Here is a 26,012-nt window from a genome sequence, read left to right on the forward strand (position 1 = left end):
GTTTATTTAATCATTTAATCCATTTATTTTATAGAAATTTGCTTGACTGACGTCTTTGTCAGTTCCTTTCATTTTTACCTGAATAACTGAATACAAATATTTCTTACGTTCTTAAAAGGCAATACCATTTTGATATAATTCCACCTGAGGGGCTGACACCTCTCAAGCTTTGCATCACCTGAGGAGAGAAGCCTGACTGCGCCAACATGGGGGTAAGCCCGGCGTCTACCAACTTTATAACTGCCTTATGATGCATGAAAGTTATCAAATGCCCTGAAAACTGTTTAAAACCCCAGATGCTGACGGGGAAGGGCACCATACTGCAGTGTCATGTTTTTTCTCCTCTGGAAATATTGGAGTGACATTGACTCCAATGCGGATTTTGTTAGGCTATATAGCCTACCGTCTCATAGACTGCGACAAATTGATGTGACGAGAAGGCTAGAGCAGGCACAAAACAGCTCTCTGTAATTTCTACTGCATTTGTAATGTTTCGACTTGACACTTTGCTGCTGTTTCTTTTGTTTCTCATAAAATATGAAACGAACAAGTTAGTGATAAAATATGACTGAATCGTCTCATTCAGAGGTTTGCCATATGCATTAATATAGGCTATTGGCTATATTAGGCGTGTCGTGACACTTTGTCTATAACCATGCCATTTTAAGCGGTTTATTCTGACAGCCGGCTCTCGTGAGAGAGAGAGCGAGAGAGAGCGAGAGAGAGACCACTGCGTATAGGCTTCACTTGGCATGTCACTGAGGGATTTCAATGAGACACAATGTTCTGTTATTCACCTGCCGTTATTATTAGCCTGTATTTGATGATTTTAGAATATGTGGCTGTGTATTCGAATGGGTGCATGATTACAGAATCCCCTTCCCCCTATTGCCCATGTAAATTATCCTCGCACCATCGCGACCCAATTGTCTACTGCTTTAAATCTGCGATGGTGCATGTAACTACTTCTTCGCAGCATTTGATGATAGACAGCTAGTGTGACATAGGAAAACCTACCCTAGTCTACCCGGCTACTGAGGATATTGCGTATATCTGTTTGCTATGCGATGCCTGAGCGTGCTGCAGCCTCGGTGACCAATGCGTCATAATGCGGTTACCAGGAATAAGCGGTTCACCAGCTTATTTCCCCTTTAATTTGTGACAACAGGGACTCGATAATCGTTGACAGTGAACACACAAGATAGATTAAAAAGATGTCCTATGAATGCTGGGTGATGATACATTTGGGACTGGATTTGTAAGTGAATAGAATGCACACGAAGTTCTGACTCCCTCACTGCGTCAAATGGGGGATGCAGCCCGGCGCTGGCTGATATTTTGGAACACATCACGTCTCAATAACAATGTCGATTGAAATAACACAATCAGATTAATATCTAACATTAGACTCAATATGTTCACTGTATTGTAAAGCCAATAATAATTTGACTGTGAACAGTTCTGTAGGAACCTTTTTAGGTGATGCTGCGACTGTCCGTGTGGGCTGTTGCGCAATTTCTGCTTCATCATTTATCTTGCGGTATGTGAGAGTTTAAGATTTAATCCCCGACTTGGTTCTGCGGGTTGAAATAATTTGATGACATAATGCCACAAAATCCCAGTGGCTGATGAAGCTGGATCGCCCACAGTTACCGAACGTTATTGAAGAGACACGGACAGAGCAGGCACAAATGACATCATCATCTCCATCTATGACCTGGGTGGGCCTTGGAGGCATTCCTCCCGGTCGAAGTCTGCTGTGGAGTGGCGAGAAATGAAGCCGTCGTTGGTGATAGGCTATTCATGAGGATGCGAGAATCAACCGTAGCAACAGGCACTGCGTCAAATGGGATGGAGTGCAAAAAGTGCTTACACACGAACCACTTCCGTGGCAAAGTTAGATCAGCCAGTGTAGCCTATGTGTGAATGAGACGGGGGTTCGTCATCCGGCGCGCATATAGAAGACGTGTATGACCTCTGATGATAATTACATTTTCATATAATTGGAAGGCATATGTCCTTTACCTTAACCCATCTCACCCCTATCATTATTTGACAACATACAACACATTCTGCGAAGTCGCTTGACGCGCTGTGCCATGGCACTGCCAATTGTCCATCCCCAAGGCCGCGGGGGCTGCCACGTCAAAATGGGGGCGGTGCCTGTTGAGTGGAAATTCCCTTTAAAGAGCTTTAGCAAGGGATGTAAGGAAGCAAGGCGAAGTGTCATGGGCACTGAAGACAGACAGCCTATTTAATTTGACACACCAATTGTGAGCTATTGAGGTTGCTGATGTGACAAATGTGTGTATAGTTGCTCTGGTAAGGTCAGTGATGGGGTAACTTAATGATGCAGAGAGAGAGAGAGGGGGAAGGGAGAGAGAGAGAGAAAGAGAGAGAGAACTGGGGGAGGAGAGGACAGCAAGTGAAGATGGCTGTACACGTTTCACCTTCAGACACGTGAGCGAGGTGAGAAAAGGAGGGGGAGGACAGAGGTAGGGAGGGAAGGTGGGTACAGGGCGAAGGAGGGAGGGGGATGAGATGAGTTGTGACTGATCTGCAGGTGTAGAGAGAGAGAGTGGGGGAGGACTGTATCCTGTTGCGGGATAATGACCTGAGCTCACATTACCATGGCTCCTGTTTCCCCTGCTTGCCTCTGTTCTTGGGGATTGGTTAGCACAGAGACAGGAGGCAGATGGGATGACAGGACAGGGGGGAGGGATAGATATTCCTCCCTATGGGATACATTGAGAGGTGATGGGGGATATCAGAGAGTGCTCACTGGACAGGGACTGAGGAGCATGGGGTAGCTCTCCCTGATATCCCCCATCACCTCTCTCATTGAAGGGAAGAAAGGGAAGGGAAGGGATATACAGAATAAATGAAGGGCATATTGGTGTAGGTGGTGTGGGGATAAATCATTGCAGTGGCACAGAGGTAGAGAGCTGTATGCTTGGCGATCTCCTTAGACTGGCCTGGTGTGTACAGGACGGGTATAGGAAAGGGGAAGGGTGTAGATATTTGGGTAAGGCTTGCTTGGTCATGATGGGACAAGGGACACTCTTAGAAAAAAAAGTTCCAAAAGGGTTCTTCGACTCTCCCCATAGGAGAACCCTTTTTGGTTCCATGTAGAACCCTTTTTGGTTTCAGGTAGAACTGTTTTGAGTTCCATGTATAACCCTCTGTGGAAAGGGTACTACATGGAACCCAAAAGGGTTCTACCTGGAACCAAAAGGGTTCAACCTGGAACCAAAAAGGATTCTTCAAAGGATTCTCCTATGGGAACAGCCGAAGAACCCCTTTAGGTTCTAGATAGCACCTTTTTTTCTAAGAGTGTAGGTATAGCTGTGGCCCAGCCCAGTTTGGTGCAGAGTGCTAGCTCACTCCCCTCCTCACTGCATCTGCAGTCATCCATGTGCTGCTGCTGAGTCTGGAGGGTTTGCGCAGTGCACTGTATGTCGACCGAGCCATCCTGGGCATCCTACTGTCAATAATCAATATACTAGTGGGATATTCATGAGGGTTCTGTCCTTAAAGAGTCATTTGGAAGGACATGGTTTGAATGTTTGACCTACTTTAAGGGTAGGGTAATAAGGTAGGGTACTAGGGTATTATGTAAGTATTTGGGGATTTTTTTTTTATGTTGCATTATGGTTTATTTGAGTTTTGATGACTCCCTTACCCTTCAAAGCAGATTGGGTTCCTTACTAAGGTCATGAGTTCATCAAATAACATAAACATTTGATTGATTGTAATGCAAGATAGGGCAGCCTGGTTGGTTAACGTTGCTGCAATGTTCGGGAAATGTTAAGTGGGGGTTTGCAGAGTGAGAGACAGAGGAGTGTTGGGTTCCCTGCCAACACAGTCATTACTAATTCAGAGTATACTCCCAGCTTGTTTGTGTGTGTGTGTGTTTGTTTGTGTGCGCGTGCATATATTTTCCCCCCCTTCATTATCAACTATGTAAATTGCGCTGGCAAAATATTTGTTTGAATTTGTCTCAGTTGAAAATATACAGAAATTCTTAAATGTATTTATTTTTCTAAATTCTGCCCAAATTACGTTTCCTTTCACAGACCGTGTCACAGGTAGTACAGTACTTCAGAGGCCAGAAGACAAAACAGTTTTGATGGCCACGATTAAAAATAACTACTATTTTTATTTCTCAACTGGTAATTGAAGCGCACTTCCCATTCGCCATTCAAGTGCATATAGGCAACAGTATGCAGGCTTCAGCGCGTCACACTCCACTTTGCAATGAGCTGGAGGCAGTATGCATTTTGAAAACATATAATTAATAATAATAATTGATTGGATTTATTTAGCTATTTTCTACCAACTGAGGTACTCAAAGCGCTTTACATTGTAGGGGGAAACTCACCTCATCCACCACCATTGTGCAGCACCCACCTGGGTGATGCACAGCGACCATTTTGTGCCAGAACGCTCACCACACATCAACTATCAGATGGAGAGGTGAGGAGAGATATATGCCAATTATATATCACTCCTTCATAATATGAAGTAAAATGTTTGAAACCTAAACCATTTATTTCCTATTATGAGGCATGTCTTACCTTGCTTCAAAGTAAAATCCGACCATAAAAACGTGGAGGCAATTATTTTATAAAGACTTCCATATGCCATTGAAACCAGTAGCCTATTTCTCTCATGTTTTATTGGTTTTCAAATCAACTTTCTTTCACTCTCCACTAGCCAAAGGAACAATCCTAATCATGTTATCAACCCATGCTAGTTGTTGCATCTTTAGATCTCCCCTCTTTCTAAATTTCGAATTGATATTTTAATCTCTGTCACATGAAACCGCTTGCATGTGTAGTGCACTTTTGACAACAGTGCTTTCCTGACAACAGTGTTTTCCTGACAACAGTGTTTTCCGCTAATTGCATTATGGAACGAACATTCGAGCGTTCTAATTTGTTTCATCACCCTCATTGCTTTTAAACGTTTTTTTTAATGTAGCCTAGTCCTACTGGTTGTATGAATTTGGGATCTATTGTCACCCCAAAATTGTCCCAGAGTCTCTTTGGAATAGGCAATTTTTTTTCATGCACAGAACGACAAGCTGGCCAATAGAATAGGTTAACTTTTCTACTATGGGGGATATTAGATTGACATAGGCTAGTGATTTTGCTGTTTGTTACTCGTCTTGTTGGCTGAGGAAAAGTAAATGTGGCAGTTATTCAAACATCTTCAAAGTGCGCATCGGAATTCGATAAGGACGCATGCATTTGCATCCTCGAGTTGCATGTTCTGTTAAAATGAATAATCGTAATCTAAATGTGATTTCTTTCATTCTGAGCACCGTGAGTGGATGCCCTAATCAGGTATGCATCCCAATGCATATGGGTCTGTTAAATTTCTCAAATGTCTGTTAAATAAATATGCTGCCGGTTAAATGTCCGGCGCCTCATTTTCCTAAAGGAAACCCTGACATACAATCACAATGGGCGAGTGGTATACACACTGAGAGACAAGGACACATGCAGACTCTAAACTGGAGCACAGCTGCCTGCCAGGATGAACAGATCAGGGGATGGACAGATGGGCATGGGGGAGGGATGAAGGGATGAGGGTAGGGGAGGACAGGAGAGGTAATGCCATAAGATGGGATTTTGTTTTGTTGTTTTTTAGAAGGGAACACAAACGATTTCTCAGCGAGAGCTAAATTAGGATACAGGACGTTTGGTGTGTGTGTGTTCACATGCACATAGACACACAATGTGTAATTTCTTCTATAGGCAGAGGTCATGACCTCAGGGTCTGGCTGGAATTCCATACCTCTGAACATCAAAATAATTTAATTTAATTTAATATAACTTTATTTATATTCAGTGTTGTATACTTAAGTAAAAATACTTTAAAGTACTACTTAAGTCGTTTTTTGGGATATCTGTACTTTACTATACTGAACAAAAATATAAACGCAACATGCAACAATTTCAAAGATTTCAAAGATTTTACTGAGTTACAGTTCATATAAGGAAATCAGTCAAATGAAATAAATTCATTAGGCCCTAATCTATGGATTTCACATGACTGGGCAGGGGCGCAGCCATGGGTGACAATCAGAATGAGTTTTTCCCCACAAAAGGGCTTTATTACAGACAGAAATACTCTTCAGTTTCATCAGCTGTCCATGTGGCTGGTCTCAGACGATCCCGCAGGTGAAGAAGCCGGATGTAGAGGTCCTAGGCTGGCATGGTTACACAATGTCTGCGGTTGTGAGGCCGTTTGGATGTACTGCCAAATTCTCTAAAACAACGTTGGAGGCGGCTTATGATAGAGAAATTAACATTACATTCTCTGGCAACAGCTCTGGTGGACATTCCTGCAGTCAGCATGTCAATTGTACACTCCCTCAAAACTTGAGACATCTGTGGCATTGTGTTGTGTGACAAAACTGCACATTTTAGAGTGGCCTTTTATTGTCCACAGCACAAGGTGCACCTGTGTAATGATCATGCTGTTTAATCAGCTTCTTGATATGCCACAGCTGTCAGGTAGATGGATTATCTTGGCAAAGGAGAAATGCTCACTAACAGGGATGTAAACAAATTTGTGCACAGAATTTGACAGAAATAAGCTTTTTGTGCATATGGAAAATCTCTGGGATCTTTTATTTCAGCTCATGAAACATGGGACCAACACTTTACATGTTGCATTTATATTTTTGTTCAGTATATTTATATTTTTGACAACTTTTACTTTTACTTTACTAAAGAAAATCATGTACTTTTTACTCCATACATTTCTCTGACACCCAAAAGTACTCGTTACATTTTGAATGCTTAGCAGGACAGGAAAATGGTCCAATTCACATGCTTATCAAGAGAACATCCCTGGTCATCCCTACTGCCTTTGATCTGGCAGACTCACTAAACACACATGCTTCATTTGTAAATGATGTCTGACTCTTGGAGTGTGCCCCTGGTTTTCCGTATATATAAAATAAAATAAATGGCGCCATCTGATTTGATTAATATAGGGAATTTGAAATGATTTGTACTTACTTTTGATAGTTAGTATAGTATATTTGATCAATTACTAAGTATATTTGATCAATTACATTAACTTTTGATACTTAAGTATATTTAAATCCAAATACTTTTACTCAAAGGTATCTTTACTTTTACTCAAGTATGACAATTGGGTACTTTTCCACCACTGTTTATATATTTATTCAATTAAGAAAATTACTATTTGAGAAGAAGTTGAGAATCCAGAAATTAAAGTAACTGTCATTGTGACAAAAAGCAACACCAAATATTTTACAACCAAGATGTGTCTTGATATGAAACCATTTTTCTGAAGGTCTTAATGCACTGATTCCCCATTTGGTTATCACTCTTTAATATGGAGAAGAAACTCCCTATTGGAAGTTAGCTAGGGATAGTTACTGTATTTGGAGAACAATAAAAGTAGGCTAATCAAGACAAGAGCAATCAGTCTAGCTAATCCTACTAGCATGAGCCCCCGGGCCCAGCCCCCTACCCAGCCCCCTACCCCCAGGCCATGCTTCCTGTGGCTACCTAGCCCTATACCCCAGGGCTGCCGTGTTGGATGTCCCTATCCCCACCAAGGTCGGACACTCCCATATAGTATACAGATCACACAAAGGCCTAGATCAGTGGTATTCAAACTTTTTCAGCAGGGATCAAATTTCTTCAGCCAGAATTTCTGGGGATGCCATTTTCTTCCCCAATAATTTCTTATGACTCCACCCAAATCTAATAACACATCCTGAAAATCGGTAGATTTAGATTTTACATCAACAAATCACATTTAATTAATTGCATTTTCATCTCTTATCAAAACTAAAAGAAACCAATAAATACATTTACTCAATCAAATTGTATTTTTCAAATGATCTTTCTCAAAAACGTTTTGTTGTCCCATATAAAAATATGTACTCTTAATTGTTTGTTCCAATTATTATTATTTGTATTATTATAATAACAATAATAATTTTGCCGATCCCACTACAGTTCCCCCGCGCGACCCTGACTTTGAATACCACTGGCATAGACAAAAATGCAAATAAGCACAGGCAAGCACACACACGTAAGCACACGAGAGGAGGCTGGTGGTAGGAGCTATAGGAGGACAGACTCATTGTAATGGATTGAATGAAATGAATGGAACGGTATCAAACAAATCAAATGTATAAAAAACACATTTGACTCTGTTCCATTCATTCCAATCCAGCCATTACAATGAGCCCGTCCTCCTGTAGCTCCTCCCACCAGCCTCTTCTGACGCACCCCCACCGCCCCACAGAAGCTTGCCACAGAGCACAGCAGAACGGTATCGACATTTAACTGTCATCATCACTACCCTCCGCCCCCAAACCTTCCCCATTGACTTAGCTAGGATCCCTTCACAGCAGCCAATCAACTAGTAATGTCACATGGTTCATGGCTGGCCTGATAGGCTTACAAGAGATACTCCAACTATATTGGGAGGAGAGTGTTGTACAGCCATGGTTACAGATACTGTCACTTATAAAGTGTTGTTATTCACCACACACAGGGCACAGTACATGAGTGTTCGTCTCCAATGGCACCCTATTCCATACATAGTGCACTATCAAAAGTACTTCACTACATTGGGAAAAGTATGGGTCTAAAGTAGTGCACTACATAGGGAATAGGGTGTCATTTGGGAACCAGTCATGGTAATGAGGTTTAAATAACTTCTTTCAGGAAGTGTGTAGTATCGAGCCATCTATCTACATTTACATTTACATTTTCGTCATTTAGCAGACACTCTTATCCAGAGCGACTTACAAATTGGTGCATTCAACTTATGATAGCAAGTGGGACAACCACTTTGTCAATGCCATCTTTGTCAATGCAAGCGTTACACACAATCCAACTGTTTTCCTGCAATAGTTACAATTTCCCCTTAATAGGTTCCCTAAAACGGAAAACCAAATGCCACAACCTCTTCACCCCTCTTGTGAAACCCCTCACATCTCGTGCCCTTGTGCGTAACAGTAGGCGAGGCTGGAGTGCCACGCCTCATGCCCACGCAGGTCCATCACCGTTTGAGGGCATGCCCAAGCCTGTGTGCCCTAGACAGACAGACTGACATGCTCCTGAGGGATGGTATTGGCTACTGGGGTTCACTAAAGGGTGGAAGTGTTCAACATATGAAGCATGCCCCATGTTCACTTCACTTCAGAACGAATGAGTCTGATTAATAACAGAGAAACCATTACATATAGGCCATTGTCTGTTTTAATATCTCCTATTTTTTCCCTTCTCTGTTACTATTATTTTCTGCTCCCCCCCCTCACTCTCTCGCTCTCTCGCTCTCTCTGTCTGCCGCAGTGCGTGTTCTCGCTCCGCAGACAGACTGTAGCCACCTCGGCTTATAGCTTCCGCATATAAGAAAGCATTTCTTTCTTTCTTATAAAGATACACGCACACATACGTGTTGGCTATTTCCTAGAATGTGTACAGATTCTAGTTCCCAAGGCATCAGTTATTACTGAGTGATCAGATCACAGGATCCTACAGTACTAGAACACCGCCCACCACTAAGCCTCGGTCACCATGCCAACCTCCATGGTAATGTGACCTCCTAACGAGGCGCTTAGCTCCGGCAAATGGGACAAAACCAGAACAGAACATTAGAATCAGACAAACCACAGCAGCATGACATCACTAGAACATGATGAACTCTTGCTAGTTTATTTTCAAACATAGTGTACACACACCAAATGATGTTCTACTATCCTCTGGTAGTTTAGCACACTAGTAGGTTTAGCGATCTACTCCAAAGTGAATTTGGCTGTCTTCCTTGTTCCAGAGTCTGTCTTCTACTTGAAAATATTAGAACGTGTGGAGGAGATACAGTAATATATACTGTAGTATCTGTCTGTTTTAAGTCACTGACTCTAGTTCCTCCAGTCTGTGTCTGTCAGCAGGTCCGTCTGTCTTTCTTTGTCTGTCTGTGTGAGAGCTAGTGGGTGTAATTTCAGCCTGCAGTCTCTGTTTCTTCTCTGAAATAACATCATTGCGTGACATTTCCCCTCAACAACAGATGGTAGAAACAGACAGACAGGCAAGCAGCCAGACAGACAGACAGACAATGATAGATAGATAGATAGATGACATATACCATGTTGTATTGAACAATGTGGAACAAAACCACGCTCTCTAAATGTTTTGCCTCGTAACCTAGGCGATAGCCGTGACCTCATAACCGCAATCAAGAATTCTTGCCACACAGCTGGGGGGGGGGTTGTGGGTAAAAGGAGGAGCTTGGGTTGCCCCATGCGTATCATGACAGATTGAGTGGCATTAGCCCACACACACGTGCCTGCACGCACGTTAACACCCCCACCACACACACACACACACAAACAGTAAGGGGCCAACACCCACTCTCTGGGTCCGCAGGTTGTAAGTTCGCGACCCTGCATTTACATTTACATTTTAGTCATTTAGCAGACGCTCTTATCCAGAGCGACTTACAGTTAGTGAATGCATACATTTTTCTGCAGGTAGGGTTGTTTGTTTTACAGTGTTATAGAACAATCTATTAGAGTGTGATCCCAGTCACGCTGTCACTCACTGATACACAGCCTGAGTCAACAGACAAAGAATAGTGGTCAATATCTAATTAGTGGTGTGAGAGAAGAGCTCTTCTCTCCCTCTCACCTCCCACTGCTGTCTCTCTTTCCATCTGCCCCATCCCTGACTTTCTCTTTTTTCATCAATCGCTCTCTGTCCATCCCTCTCTTTCAGTACAAACCTCATTGTGTTTTAATGTCCGTCTCACCTGTCTCCGCTCTTCCAGTGTTGGTGTGTGTGTGTGTGTGTAAGTTTGTGTACGTGTGTGTGTGTGTGATGAGCATGTGTGCTGTCAGACCTAACAATGTACTGTAAATACATTTCTATGGCCCACTAGCTAGAAACTCCACACCTGTGTGTGCCTAGCCCAGACCTGCAAATCTCAAAGGGCATGAATAGCAGTAGTTTTCCATCAGTCTCTCCTTTGTTCTGCGTTCGGTTCGCTAGGCCTGTCTGGTCTTGCTGCAGCGAGAGTTCACTCACATTCTCAGATAACGACATCCACATGTGCACGTGTGTGTGTGTGTTAAGGTGTGGGAAGGTTGATTTTGTACATGATTTTGTAGTCAAATTGGGTTTTGTTTGTGAGGAGTTGTGTTTGGTTGAATGTTTGAACCAATCTTTTCAGGGTTAGTTTGTGTTCAAGGGAGACTCTAGTGTGTCCCAGTATTACTTCTGTAAATCATGGGCAGTGTGGAGATCTGCAGTGCTCACTATAAATCCTTCTCAAACCTTTCTGGCCACAATGAACCACTAAGTTTGGTCTCTTTTACAAGTGGAAGATTCTATGCATCTGACATTTCTCAACTGCACTCGCATTAAGGCACTGGGACTTTCAGTGGCAAGTTTACTCACCCATTCATGGCATTATACTTAGTCAGTCAAGTGTGTTTATCAGGGTGTGGGAGCCTAGGTAACACGTGTTTAGCTCAGTATAGGGTATTTATTTGGTTTGTGATGGACAGGGCAAAAAAAAAAATGTATTGAATGTGTATTTACCCTTTATTATTCAGAATAAATTAACAGGGAAGGGCCAATCATATCCAAAGAGGGCCAGTGTAGGTGCAGGCTTTTGTTCCAACCAAGCAGTAACACAGCTGAAACCCTGTCAAACCATGGCATGGTGTAGCTATACAGCAGTAGACCAAGTTTGTTAGAGCATGTCATCTTGCCAATAGCCACCAGCTTCCCTGTGTTTCCTTGAACACTACACCTTACAGTCACTTGATGACAAAAGTGACTATATCATCAGAATGGGTGAGAAAGTGTGAGCTACACGTTCTTAATTAAGGGTGAGGGGTGTGGTAAGAGACAGACAGATTACCTTTTGGATGTCTTTTGGTCCTTTAACCCTTCTGGTCCTTTATTACATTACTGCAGCAAGGTCAGTTTCCTTGATGAGTTGGCTGTGTCAATGAGCGGCTTTTCCACTAGGACCCATAGAACCTCCTGGAAGCCATTTTGTCTCTCTCTCTCTCATTCTGTCAACTGAGGGACTCTGGTCAGGGGCTTCTGTATTGATTTGATTTGAGCACCAGTTAGTGTAAATCGGAAATTGAGCTAATGCAACACTTTGAGCTCACTGGAAGAGAGACATTTGTCTGTCTGTCTGTGTGTGTGTGTGTGTGTGTGTGTGTGTGTGTGTGTGTGTATGTGTGTGTGTGTGTGTGCGTGCGTGTGTGTGGGTCTGCAAAACTGTTTCATATTCAACACATCACAGTCACATTGATGTATCCAACCTAATTGAATTGATATGAACTTAATTAGAGAGGTTTTGAAGACTGAGATAATGCACTGTCTGCACTCTGTTTCTCTTTCATCGCCTCTGTGCCCCACCAGCTAGTGTGTGTGTTGTGTGTGTGTGTGTGTACCTGTGTGTGTGTGTGTGTGTGTGTGGAGAACATACAGTAGTCTCTGGTGACAGACAGTTAACATAAATGACAAATGGAGCAGGTGGCCAGTGGATACAAACTGTGATAGCGGGTTCCGAGATGAGACAAACACTGCAGTAAAGCCAGACGGTCGTTTGATCCTTCTGTCTGTGATCTCTGTGAAGATCAAATGGGTATCAGAGAAAATAATGAAGTCCCTCTCCCCGTCTGTTGTGTCTGGTGCTTTAACCATGTTTCTATTGAAATAATAATGAAAGTATCCCCCCCTAATCCCTTCCCCCCTCTCTGACTGTCCCCCCCCGCCCAGTATGGGCGGTCGGACAGTTACCGCGTTGCTACCACACAGGATAAAGATGGCAAATCTTCTCCCAGCAAGAAGAACAAGAAGGGGAAGGATATGGATGAACTCAAGAAAGAAGTACCGATTGTAAGTGACTGGCACACAGTGGCACACACACTGCCCTGCTCAAGGGGTGCCCCATAACTATTATTGAAATACTAACATATGCCTCTCCATAAGTGTTAGAGTATGAATATTGGCCTGATCTAATAATGTGTAACTGGAACATACACTCTCTAAATAGTTTGGAGAAAGACCTTAAAGTGAATGATAATAATTATCCTAGTTTGTTTTAAATTAATTTTTATGATATTTATGGCACATTCTCAATGTTTCTCTGTTTCTCTCTCCCACACAAATACACATACATACACTCTATCACTCTATCTATCTACCTATCTATCTATCTATCTATCTATCTATCTATCTATCTATCTATCTATCTATCTATCTATCTATCTATCTATCTATCTATCTATCTATCTATCTATCTATCTTCTCTCTCTCTCTCTCTCTCTCTCTCTCTCTCTCTCTCTCTCTCTCTCTCTCTCTCTCTCTCTCTCTCTCTCTCTCTCTCTCTCTCTCTCTCTCTCTCTCTCTCTCTCTCTCTCTCTCTCTCTCTCTCTCTCTCTGTCTCTCTCTCTCTCTCCCTCCCTCCCCCCTCCCTCCCTCCCTCCCTCTCTACCTTTCAGACGGAACACAAGATGTCCATAGAGGAATGTTGCAGGAAGTTCAACACTGACATTGTCCAGGTGAGTCATCCTACTGTACTGTACCATAGAGATACTAGAGTCGTCGCCAATTCCTGCTGTATCACTAACAGAGCTGCTACTAGGCCACTAGATGGTGTTATTTTACTATTTTACATTCACTCATGCCACACGGTTGGTGTTTTTGAGTGGATCAGTTTGAGCAACATTTTAATGCATTCTAATACTACTCAAGCTCCGTATAAAGTCTTAATTATCATCTTATAATGATCCTCACTAAGTTACAGCCTTTTTGAGTCAGTTGAAAATGTTCTACGTAAAGACATAACACATTTTAAGCCTCATTATAATGTTTTAAAGACTCATACATGCTTATAAGTAGTCATAAAGCATTATACCTGCAGGCTTAAAGTTTTACCCATATAATTACATATTAGATGTAATAGGATTTTTGTGGTGTCACCCCTAATTTCAACACACTCAGTTCTAGGTTTAACCCACCCCACCCTCTCCCCACCCAGGGTCTGACCAACGCCAAGGCGGCTGAGTTTCTGATCAGGGACGGTCCCAATTGCCTCACCCCTCCCCCGACCACCCCCGAGTGGATCAAGTTCTGTCGCCAGCTATTCGGTGGCTTCTCCATCCTGCTGTGGACCGGCGCCATCCTCTGTTTCCTGGCCTACGCTATCCAGGCCGCCACTGAGGACGAGCCGGCAGGAGACAATGTGAGCCACACACAAGCACACCCACACACACATACATGCACCCAAACACGAAACGTAAACACAGCCACAGAATAAAGGACAGTTAGAGCCACATACAGCTGAATCACACATACAGTTGAAGTCGGAAGTTTACATACACCTTAGCCAAATACATTTAAACTTAGTTTTTCACAATTCCTGACATTTAATCCTAGTAAAAAAATCCCTGTCTTAGGTCAGTTAGGATCACCACTTTATTTTAAGAATGTGAAATATCAGAATAATAGTAGAGAGAATTATTTATTTAAGCTTTCAGTTATTTCATCACATTCCTAGTGGGTCAGAAGTTTACATACGCTCAATTAGTATTTGGTAGCATTGCCTTTAAATTGTTTAACTTGGGTCAAACGTTTCGGGTAGCCTTCCACAAGCTTCCCACAATAAGTTGGGTGAATTTTGGCCCATTCCTCCTGACAGACCTGGTGTAACTGAGTCAGGTTTGTAGGCCTCCTTGCTCGCACACGCTTTTTCAGTTCTGCCCACACATTTTCTATAGGATTGAGGTCAGGGCTTGTCAGAAGCTGATGTGGATGCGGTGTTGGAGTCAGGCGCAGGACACAGAAGCTTAGTCGAAAACGACTTTAATTGTCACAAAGACAAATACAAAATAACGGGCCTCAAAACACAGGAGGTGAGCGATTACGCAGACAGTGCGTAAAACACTAACAACTAGAAAACAATAACATACACCAGCGGACAGGCGGACAACAACACACAACTGCAAACAAAACCAAAGGAAACTTATAGGTGACATAATCAATACATAATACGAAACAGGTGCACCAACAAGACAAAACCAAACAAACATAGAGAACATCAAGCGGTAGCAGCTAGTACTCCGGGGACGACGAACGCCGAAGCCTGCCCGAACAAGGAGGAGGAGCAGTCTCGGCGGAATTCGTGACAGGGCTTTGTGATGGCCACTCCAATACCTTGACTTTGTTGTCCTTAAGCCATTTTGCCACAACTTTGGAAGTATGCTTGGGGTCATTGTCAATTTGGAAGACCCATTTGCGACCAAGCTTTAACTTCTTGACTGATGTCTTGAGATGTTGCTTCAATATATCCACATCATTTTCCTTCCTCATGATGCCATCAATTTTGTGAAGTACACCAGTCCCTCCTGCAGCAAAGCACCCCCACAGCATGATGCTGCCACCCCCGTGCTTCACGGTTGGGATGGGGTTCTCCGGCTTGCAAGCACCACCGTTTTCCTCCAAACATAACGATGGTCATTATGGCCAAACAGTTCTATTTTTGTTTTATCAGACCAGAGGACATTTCTCCAAAAAGTACGATCTTTGTCCCCATGTGCAGTTGCAAACCGTAGTCTGGCTTTTTTATGGCGGTTTTGGAGCAGTGGCTTCTTCCTTGCTGACTGGCCTTTTAGGTTATGTCGATATAGGACTTGTTTTACTGTGGATATAGATACTTTTGTACCTGTTTCCTCCAGCATCTTCCCAAGGTCCTTTGCTGTTGTTCTGGGATTGATTTGCACTTTTCACACCAAAGTACGTTCATCTCTAGGAGACAGAACGCGTCTCCTTCCTGAGCGGTATGACAGCTGCGTGGTCCCATGGTGTTTATACTTGCGTACTGTTGTTTGTACAGATGAATGTGGTACCTTCAGGTGTTTGGAAATTGCTCCCAAGGATGAACCAGACTTGTGGAGGTCTAACATTTCTTTCTGAGGTCTTGGCTGATTTCTTTTGATTTTCCCATGATGTCAAGAAAAGAGGCACTGAGTTTGAAGGTAGGCCTTGAAATACATCCACAGGTACACCTCCAATTGACTCAAATGATGTCAATTAGCCTATCAGAAGCTTCTAAAGCCATGACATCATTTTCTGTTTAAAGTCACAGTCAACTTAGTGTATGTAAACTTCTGACCCACTGGAATTGTGATACAGTGAATTATAAGTGAAATAATCTGTCTGTAAACAATTGTTGGAAAAATGACTTGTGTCATGCACAAAGTAGATGTCCTAACTGACTTGCTAAAACTATAGTTTGTTAACAAGACATTTGTGGAGTGGTTGAAAAAACGAGTTTTAATGACTCCAACCTAAGTGTATGTAAACTTCCGACTTCAACTGTACCTAAATTTACCAAACCTCACACACACTGCCAGCAGTGCCAGTCCCTAACCTTAATTGTAAAATACACCCAAATGGCTAATGTACTTGGTCATTGCCACTTTTTTCTGTTTTTGCATGATCATCTAGCATAGTGACTACTACCACGGTGGTCTGTGTTCAGTTTGAAGCTAAATACTCCTAATATGCATTGACCTGCAATGTACACAGTATAACAATGGGCTTTCCTTTCTCTCTCTCTCTCTCCTCAGTTGTACCTGGGTATCGTGCTCTCTGTTGTCGTCGTGGTCACCGGCTGTTTCTCCTACTTCCAGGAGGCCAAGAGCTCCAAAATCATGGAGTCCTTCAAGAACATGGTGCCCCAGGTAAACATGTGTGTGTGTGTGTGTGTGTGTGTGTGGGGGGGGGGGGGGGGGGGTATATATATATGAATGTAGTGTGGACTATCTAACCCTCCCTCTGTGTTCTCCCTGTAGCAAGCGCTGGTGATCCGTGAGGGCGAGAAGATGACAATCAATGCTGAGGAGGTGGTGGCTGGAGACCTGGTGGAGGTGAAGGGAGGAGACAGGATCCCCGCCGACCTCAGAGTCGTCTCTGCTCACGGCTGCAAGGTACCATACACACACAATCACACTCGCACATAGTTCATATAACACACACTCACACAGCTACACATTTTATATATCAAATGTTCAACAAGTTCGCTGGGTTTTGTCCTTCTCTTATAGGTGGATAACTCCTCCCTGACTGGCGAATCAGAACCCCAGAGCAGGTCACCTGACTGTACCCATGACAACCCCCTGGAGACCCGCAACGTCGCTTTCTTCTCTACCAACTGCGTTGAAGGTAACCATAGAAACTGCTAACTCACAGACAGACAGACAGACACATCACCTGTTCTGTCCCTGACAATTCTCCTATCCTCTTCTCTCTATTCCTGCGTGTCAGACTCGACCTACCAAATTCAGTCAACAGGGTCCTACTGCAGTATTGGATGCTGCACCCCAGCAGCACTAAGGCTTGCTAGGCTTTTGACTGGTTCAACTAAGCTGATTCAAACGTAATATTATACCACAGAGCTGTTGTTGACACAGAAGTTCCCCACATACTAGCATAAAAGAGTTCCCACTTTACTTCTCTTCTCTCATGTCAACCTCTCTTTTACTGAATTAATATATGCCCTCTATTTCCCCCCTCTCTCTCTCCCTCTCTCTCTCTCAGGTACAGCGCGTGGCATCGTGGTGTGTACCGGCGACCGTACCGTCATGGGCCGTATCGCCACTCTCACCTCCGGTCTGGAGTCGGGCAAGACCCCCATCGCCAAAGAAATTGAGCACTTCATCCACCTGATCACAGGCGTGGCCGTGTTCCTGGGCATCACCTTCTTCATCCTGGCCGTCTGCCTGGGATACAGCTGGCTGGAGGCTGTCATCTTCCTCATTGGCATCATTGTGGCCAATGTCCCTGAGGGCCTGCTGGCTACTGTCACTGTGAGTGGCCCTGGCCCCCTCTCCGTCTGACCCTTCCTCTCTATTGCTGTTTGTCTCTGAATCCCATCTCTATTGAACCTCATACCTGACCTCTAGACTGTATATTCTAGTGGTCCTCCTCAGTTTAGTTGGTAGAGCATGGCGTTTGTAACGCAAGGATACTGGGTTCGATTCCTGGGACCACTCGTACGTAGAATCTATCCACTCATGGCTGTAAGTCGCTTTGGATAAAAGTGTCTGCTAAATATCATATATTATATAAATGAGATTCATTCTAGATCAACTAGACTGTAGATCTAGACCAATTAGACCAACTAGACAGCTAACTACACAGTTAATATAGACCTACTAGACATCGAATGAGACTAGATCCAGACCAACTATAACTTCGACAGAAATACATTATATATCTCTAGACCAATTAGACAGCTGAAGCAAGCACACACATTTTCTCCAGAAAATGTAGTACCAGTACCCTCCTTCATTCTGGTTCCTGGATAACCCCCGTCTTTCCCCTGTCACTGTGCTGTAGGTATGTCTGACTCTGACTGCCAAGCGTATGGCTAAGAAGAACTGCCTGGTCAAGAATCTGGAAGCTGTGGAGACCCTAGGCTCCACCTCCACCATCTGCTCCGACAAGACTGGCACCCTGACCCAGAACAGGATGACCGTGGCCCACATGTGGTTCGACAACCAGATCCACGAGGCTGACACCACAGAGGACCAGTCTGGTAAGAGGAGATCAGGAGGGTTAGGGTTGGAGTTAGTGTTAGATATAATGTTAGAGTTAGGGCTCAGACACACCAATAGCATTTTCTGGCCGAGAGTACTTAGCACCTCTGAACGTAATTTGCGAACCAAGTGCACACCGATTTTACATGTAGAACCGCGTGACAAATGTTGGCGTACTGAAAGATTGGCTGGCGAATGCTAGATCCACATTCAGTGTGATGTGAGCTGAATGTTAATGTTAGAGTTTGCGTTAGGGTTAGAGTTTGGGTTACAGTCAGGTTTAGAGACAGGTTTAAGTTTAGGAATCCCTCTTGATTTTAAGTAGTTCTATAACCTATGTATTCACATGGTAGTTACACAGACAAGTACAGTTTAATTACAGGTTAGTGATTGATATTGTTTTATCATCTCTAATCGGCCACCTCTCTCTCCAGGTGCCTCCTTTGACAAGACCTCAGCCTCATGGGCTGCCCTGGCTCGCGTCGCAGCTCTCTGCAACCGTGCCGTGTTCAAAGCTGGCCAGGACCAACTGCCCATCCTGAAGAGGGACACCGCTGGTGATGCCTCCGAGTCTGCCCTGCTCAAGTGTATCGAGCTGTCCTGTGGCTCTGTCAAACAAATAAGGGAGAAGAACAAGAAGGTGGCCGAGATCCCATTCAACTCCACCAACAAGTACCAGGTACGTAACACACATGTACATATACACACACACACACACAACACAACACTCAAATGGATTGGTTTATAACACCCTGACCATGTCTGATCTCCCTCTCCCCCTTCTTCCCCCTATTTCTCGCTCTCTCCCTTCCATCCTCAACCACCCCCATAGCTCTCAGTTCACGAGACAGAGGATCCCAATGACAACCGCTACCTGCTGGTGATGAAGGGAGCCCCAGAGAGGATCCTGGACCGCTGCACCACCATCATCATCCAGGGCAAAGAGCAGCCCATGGACGAGGAGATGAAGGAATCCTTCCAGAACGCCTACATGGAGCTTGGAGGACTGGGAGAGAGAGTACTCGGTGAGACAGGGAGAATGAAAGAGGGAGAGGGGGGGGGGAGCGATAGAGTGAGAGGGTTGTGGAGGGACGGATGAGAACAAGGAAGAGAAAGAAATGGGAAGAGTAAGAAATGGGCCTTCCAGAACACATAAGAGGAGTAGAGAGGGTTGTTAGAGCGAGGGGAGGGGGAGAGAGAAAGAGGCAGGATGAGGAGGGAAGGTCAGGATGTTGGTTCTTGGAGAATGGGTCAAATGCACAGTATCCAATGATGAATAGAAATAAGAACTGAAGGATTGACTGACTTAGTAGAGAATGAGTAGGAAAGGTAAATCAAGCTAACACCTCCTGTCACTCCCCAGGTTTCTGCCACCTGCTAATGCCAGAGGACCAGTACCCCAAGGGCTTTGCCTTCGACTGTGACGACGTCAACTTCACCACAGAGGGCCTGTGCTTCGTGGGCCTCATGTCCATGATTGACCCACCCCGTGCCGCTGTGCCCGACGCTGTGGGTAAATGCCGTTCGGCTGGCATCAAAGTCATCATGGTGACCGGTGATCATCCAATCACTGCCAAGGCCATCGCTAAGGGCGTGGGCATCATCTCCGAGGGCAACGAGACAGTGGAGGACATCGCCTCTCGCCTCAATATCCCCGTCAGCCAGGTTAACCCAAGGTGAGAAACATGAGACACATACACATACACACACAAGCACAGTACATAATTTTACAATGAAGGCGAGACCACATGGGATCTTGTTCTGCTCCTTCATTGTTCTTATACATTTTCACTCTCATGTCACTTTCGCCCTGTCTCTGTGGATCCAAGCTCACTATTTGAAAATGTGTGTGTCTCAGGGACGCCAAGGCTTGTGTGATCCATGGTACAGACCTGAAGGAATTGTCTCAGGACCAGATGGATGACATCCTCAGAAACCACACTGAGATCGTGTTTGCCAGGACCTCCCCCCAGCAGAAACTCATCATCGTAGAGGGCTGCCAGCGACTGGTGAGACACACACACAGACAGAAACAGAAAGACACACACACACCACCTGAATCCATCACCCAATCAACAAAAGTGAACTTGCTTTCCACAACTACACTAATATAAGTCTGGAAACAGGGTTGGGGTTCATTCCATTTTCAGTTCGGGGAGATTGTTGACATTTTATTCATGCATTTAAATATACTCATTGAAAATAATGGGCAATTGGAAATGAATTGATTGAATTGAACAGGGAATTGACCCCACATCACTTCCCCCTAGTTTTGGTACAATAGTGACTGTCTATGAGCCATGGTCAAAAGTACTACTAAAGTGCACTATAAAGGGAATAGGGTGCCATTTGGGACACAACCTAACTCTTTTGTCCCTCCCAGGGTGCCATCGTGGCTGTGACAGGTGACGGTGTGAATGACTCTCCTGCCCTGAAGAAGGCTGACATCGGCGTTGCCATGGGAATCTCCGGCTCTGACGTATCCAAGCAGGCCGCTGACATGATCCTGCTGGACGACAACTTTGCCTCCATCGTCACCGGAGTGGAAGAGGGTGAGAAATAGGGAGAGAGAGGAGAATCGATGGAAAGAGTAGAAGGGGGTGTGAGAGGGTGAGAGGGAGAAGTGGAAGAAAGGTAAAAGAGGGCAGAAAAGGAGAAAAGGGGAGGGACAGGTAATATGAGCCTGTATTCTTAAAGCATCTCAGAGTAGGTGCTGATCTCGAATCAGTTTTGACTTTTTAGATCAGAGTGAATAAGATCACATGAACAAGGGAGACCTGATCCTAGATCAGCCCGCCTACTCTGAGACACTTTATGAATAAGGGCGGGCCCTGATCCAACCTTGAGTGACCTTTGCTCAATTCTACAGAGGTTAGAGGTCAGAGTTCAGTTTGTGAACTCTATGTGTGTCCTCCTGTCTCCTTGCAGGTCGTCTGATCTTTGATAACCTGAAGAAGTCCATTGCCTACACCCTGACCAGTAACATCCCTGAGATCACACCCTTCCTCCTCTTCATCATTGTCAACATCCCCCTACCCCTGGGAACCATCACCATCCTCTGTATTGACCTGGGAACTGACATGGTAAGGCACACACACACACACATAACACACACACACGGCACACAGACACATGGCAGAGAGCTAAAGAAATACGATATTGTGCATCATTGAAAACATTTTCACATGGAAACTTGATATGCCCTATCTCACAAAGGAGCAATCAATCAAATATACATCAATGTGAAATATTTGGTTCTCATACAAACTCACACCCCAGGTGCCCGCCATCTCCCTGGCCTATGAGGCAGCCGAGAGTGACATCATGAAGCGTCAGCCCAGGAACCCCACCAGGGACAAGCTCGTGAACGAGAGGCTCATCAGCATCGCCTACGGACAAATCGGTGGGTTCCCATTAGCTCCCCCACCTGGTTGGGGGGATAAAGACAGTACATATGTAGCTGGACATGTTATCATAGCCCACAGCCAGATCAATGATCATTACTTGAAGTCCTTGAGCACTAGTCGTGAGGACATTGTGACAAATCTGATCAGGCAGTAGTTGGGGCCTACTCTATGGACAGTATGGTTGATTAGTATTTTACCACCCTGTGGTAGAATCTGACAGACTGATGCTTATAGATCACAAATCTATGGTCAATGGTTTTTCCTTGTGGGATCCGGTAACATCATTTCCAGAGTGAACGTGTGTTAACGCTTTATGTCTATGTCTCTGTGTGAAGGTATGATCCAGGCTCTGGGAGGCTTCTTCTCCTACTTTGTGATCTTGGCTGAGAATGGCTTCCTACCCTCAATTCTTGTGGGCATCAGGCTCAACTGGGACGACCGCGCTTGCAACGACCTGGAAGATAGCTATGGCCAGCAATGGGTAGGTACACGCTACAATTCCGAGCCAAAATAAGTATTCAAATCATAGCGATACAGTAGATTACAAGTATATCTGCAAATTCATTGTTTACACTATTTCACCATATTTTATCAGTTTCTATAAATAAATATTCCCTGACCAAGATGGCCATCCTTTTAGTCACATTGCCGGGATGCCGATGTCCATTCTATTGTTCTATTTCATTCTATGATTCAAATACTGTGTCTCACTTCCTCTCTCCTCTCTGTGTGTAGACATATGAACAGAGGAAGATCGTGGAGTTCACCTGTCACACAGCCTTCTTCGTCAGTATCGTGGTGGTACAGTGGGCTGATGTCATTGTCTGCAAGACCAGGCGTAACTCTGTCTTCCAGCAGGGCATGAAGTGAGTCTGTCTGTCTGTCTGTCTGTCTGTCTGTCTGTCTGTCTGTCTGTCTGTCTGTCTGTCTGTCTGTCTGCCTGTCTGTTTCTGTGTCTCTTTTCCTGTCTGTCTGTCTGTCTGTTTCTGTCTCTCTTTTCCTGTCTGTCTGTCTGTCTGTCTGTCTGTCTGTCTGTCTGTCTGTCTGTCTGTCTGTCTGTCTGTCTGTCTCTACATTTGTTAATATACAGTATGCTTGGTCTCTATGTATATTACTCTCTCTCACCCTCTATCTCCTCGGCACTACTCTCCTCTTAGGAACAAGATCCTGATATTTGGCCTGTTTGAAGAGACAGCTCTGGCTGCCTTCCTGTCCTACACCCCAGGCATGGATGTGGCACTCAGGATGTTCCCCCTAAAGTGAGTGGAGTAAACCCAGAAATATACAGGAATACATCTACACATACTGTGGACATGCACCTACACAAACAGATAGACATAGACATACACCTACACATTAGCATACACATACACCTAAATATAATACAGCTACATACACACATACTGTACATACACCTACACTGACAGCTTGTGGGGTCCTCTTATTGACCTTCTATCTGCCATGTTGTGAGGTTGTGTTTATTAACCTCTGCCCCCCTCCTCTCTCTCTCTCTCTCTCTCTCTCTCTCTCTCTCTCTCTCTCTCTCTCTCTCTCTCTCTCTCTCTCTCTCTCGCTCTCTCTCTCTCTCTCTCTCTCTCTCTCTCTCTCTCTCTCTCTCGCTCTCTCTCTCTCTCTCTCTCTCTCTCTCTCTCTCTCTCCTCCAGACCAAGCTGGTGGTTCTGTGCGGTCCCCTACAGTGTCCTCATCTTTGTGTATGATGAGATCCGAAAACTGCTCATCCGTAGGAACCCAGGAGGTAAATGGCTCTCTCTCTCTTTCTCTATGTATAACATTTAGGCCTGAATCCTAACATGAGATTTGCATTTGTAACTTCACGCAAATCTTTAATTGACACAAAAACAAGAAAACTCTCTAACGCCTCTCTTTCTCTTCCCCTCCCCTCTCCTCCTACAGGTTGGGTGGAAAGGGAGACATACTATTGAGCGATGGAAACCGTCTTTACTCACACCCCTACATCTTCCATTTGTTTCTCCCCCCTTCATTCCATCCCTGGCAAGACACGTCTTCAGATGCCCCACCCCGTAAAAGACAACAACCGCTTCAAAGCAATTTTCATCACAACAGCCCCAAAGATGAAAAACAGCAAAGCACCTTCACGACTTTCTACATCAACCTCCCTCCTCTCCATCTCCTATGATACTCTTTGCATGTGTTCTCTCACTGCTGTGTACATAAACCAATATATCTACCAAACGGCAGCTGCATATTGTGTATGTAGATTTGAATGAGCTATGATCTAAAGGGAGTGTCTACGCTCGGCAAAAAAGGGCCATACCGCTCCTTCCTGCTTCCTCCCTTCCCTTTCTTTCCCCCCTCTATCTCTATACCTCTGTTCCTCCCTCTCTTCCTCCTCCTGCAACCCTTTGCTTGTCCTCTGATCACACACAGATATACAGATCACAAGCGAGATCCCACAGCTGACACCAATCGAGCTGTCCCCTCTCGCCCTCTCCTGTCTCCAGGAGGAAGAGCGGATGTCTTTCTCACTCCGACCATTTCCTTTTTCTTCAACAGTGTTGTTGTTTTTTGATAATATGGGGTGGGGGTTCAATGGTTTTACTTGTTTTTTTATTTATATAAAGGGAGGGGGGTATGTGAGAGCTGCTTTCCCTCATTTAGGTATAACAAAGCACACCCCGCCATGGCGTCACCAGTCCCCCTTCCCTTCCTGTCTCTCACACCCTCCTCTCCCCGCTACTCCCTGTTTGTCTATGTTTGTGTGCACTGTGTGAACCATTGTCCTTGTTAAATACTACAGTACACCCCCAGTTGGAAAATACAACTCAATCTTTCTGTGTGTTCTAGGAAAACTATATAATTCTATACCGGTTTAAAGAAATAAAAATGATATGTTGAAAATAAAACATCTCAAGATATGCATTCAATGAAAAAGAACATCGGCGGCATTGTTGAACCCGTTATGGAAAAAGAGGAAAGATCACTCTGTTTCCTTTTTTTGTATGGTTTCCTTCTCTTTTTTGCCAGGTTTTCAGAAAGCCGATGCAAAAATTAAAAAGCGACAAGGTTTTCGGTTGTGTTTTATTATTAAAACATGTGAGACAGAAACTACGGCGTCCATATTCCTACTACCACTTCTGACGTGCCGGTGAAATGTGGTGTGATGATTTGGTGTGAGATGACAAGTCCATGTTCCTGGAGTCCGGTCCAGTCTAGGTGACCCAGTCCAGGTATTGAGTTCTGTGTAATGTCTGTATTGGAGACCAGCAGAGGAACAGCCATTTCAGGCTGGGTCTCACTCAGAGGGCTGTGGGGGGTTGAGACTACAGAAAATAAAATAAAAACAGTAGTAGAACATGTGTGTGAAAGAAAATGAAACCAACACCAATAAAACATCTAGAACATTTAATACAACTTAGCACTGTCTGTGTGTCTTTATCTCTCCCTGCCTTTGACTCGCTGCACTGACTTTCAGCCTCCTTTCTCCCTGTTCTCTTATGTCAGTCTGATACTACATGGCCTGAATTTATGAAATCTTGTAGGATAAAACTGACCAGTAATTTCTATTTTTGTCTTCACCTGGACAACATTTGGCCTTGTATATACACAATATCTGCAAGAGAATTAGGGATTTCCAAGTGAATCTTTAGACCGGCGAGATCTACTGTATCTAGTGTTTTACTGTGTTCCAGTGTTGTAACTATAGTGTTGAGGTACAAATTGGCAGAGCGCTAGGATGCCATCTAGTGATGAGAATCACATCAGGTTACACTGCAAAATGTACAACTGATAAAAGACTGAGTTGGCAAGAGCCCAGGATAATGCAACAAACGACCAAATCAAGTAAATGTTTCGGCTTTGATGTTGAAACCTACAAACAGTTGCAAACAGAAGAAAGGCAGGATATATGACCACGTGTGAAGCAGAAAAACAAAACACAATAATTCTACAAAGCTCCCTGGTCTAATGCTTCATGGGAAAAATCACACAGCATCGAC

General features: G+C 44.2%; 2 protein-coding genes across 2 annotated transcripts in view; both read left to right on the forward strand.

The window, feature by feature from the left end:
• LOC311140012 (sodium/potassium-transporting ATPase subunit alpha-3-like) overlaps nucleotides 1-46 on the forward strand; it is a gene marked incomplete at both ends in the record, with an annotated part of 32,894 nt that extends 32,848 nt beyond the window's left edge. The window contains one exon of the mRNA XM_084174986.1: nucleotides 35-46. Within this exon, the coding sequence (XP_084031112.1) occupies nucleotides 35-46 (12 nt within the window). The remainder of the gene's footprint in view (nucleotides 1-34) is intronic.
• LOC311139742 (sodium/potassium-transporting ATPase subunit alpha-3) lies at nucleotides 1-25,432 on the forward strand. Its single transcript, XM_084174677.1, has 21 exons — nucleotides 1-212; nucleotides 12,843-12,923; nucleotides 13,529-13,588; nucleotides 14,068-14,271; nucleotides 16,658-16,771; nucleotides 16,883-17,017; nucleotides 17,135-17,252; nucleotides 17,628-17,896; nucleotides 18,429-18,627; nucleotides 19,063-19,307; nucleotides 19,461-19,653; nucleotides 19,992-20,304; nucleotides 20,487-20,637; nucleotides 21,012-21,180; nucleotides 21,557-21,711; nucleotides 21,908-22,031; nucleotides 22,371-22,516; nucleotides 22,771-22,901; nucleotides 23,193-23,294; nucleotides 23,700-23,791; nucleotides 23,950-25,432. The coding sequence occupies exons 1-21, from the start codon at nucleotides 207-209 to the stop codon at nucleotides 23,976-23,978; spliced, it is 3,036 nt and encodes a 1,011-aa protein (XP_084030803.1). The 5' UTR covers nucleotides 1-206; the 3' UTR covers nucleotides 23,979-25,432.
• Nucleotides 25,433-26,012: the final 580 nt, after the last annotated feature.

This window comes from Coregonus lavaretus (genome assembly GCF_964263955.1).
Source record: "Coregonus lavaretus genome assembly, chromosome: 13".
In the NCBI taxonomy this organism is placed as follows: domain Eukaryota; kingdom Metazoa; phylum Chordata; class Actinopteri; order Salmoniformes; family Salmonidae; genus Coregonus; species Coregonus lavaretus.

Coding starts and splice junctions, on each gene's coding strand:
- LOC311139742 (XM_084174677.1), top strand. Junction 17,253..17,627: donor CTCTACCAACTGCGTTGAAG/GTAACCATAGAA, acceptor TCTCTCTCTCAG/GTACAGCGCGTGGCATCGTG. Junction 22,517..22,770: donor ATAGCTATGGCCAGCAATGG/GTAGGTACACGC, acceptor CTCTGTGTGTAG/ACATATGAACAGAGGAAGAT.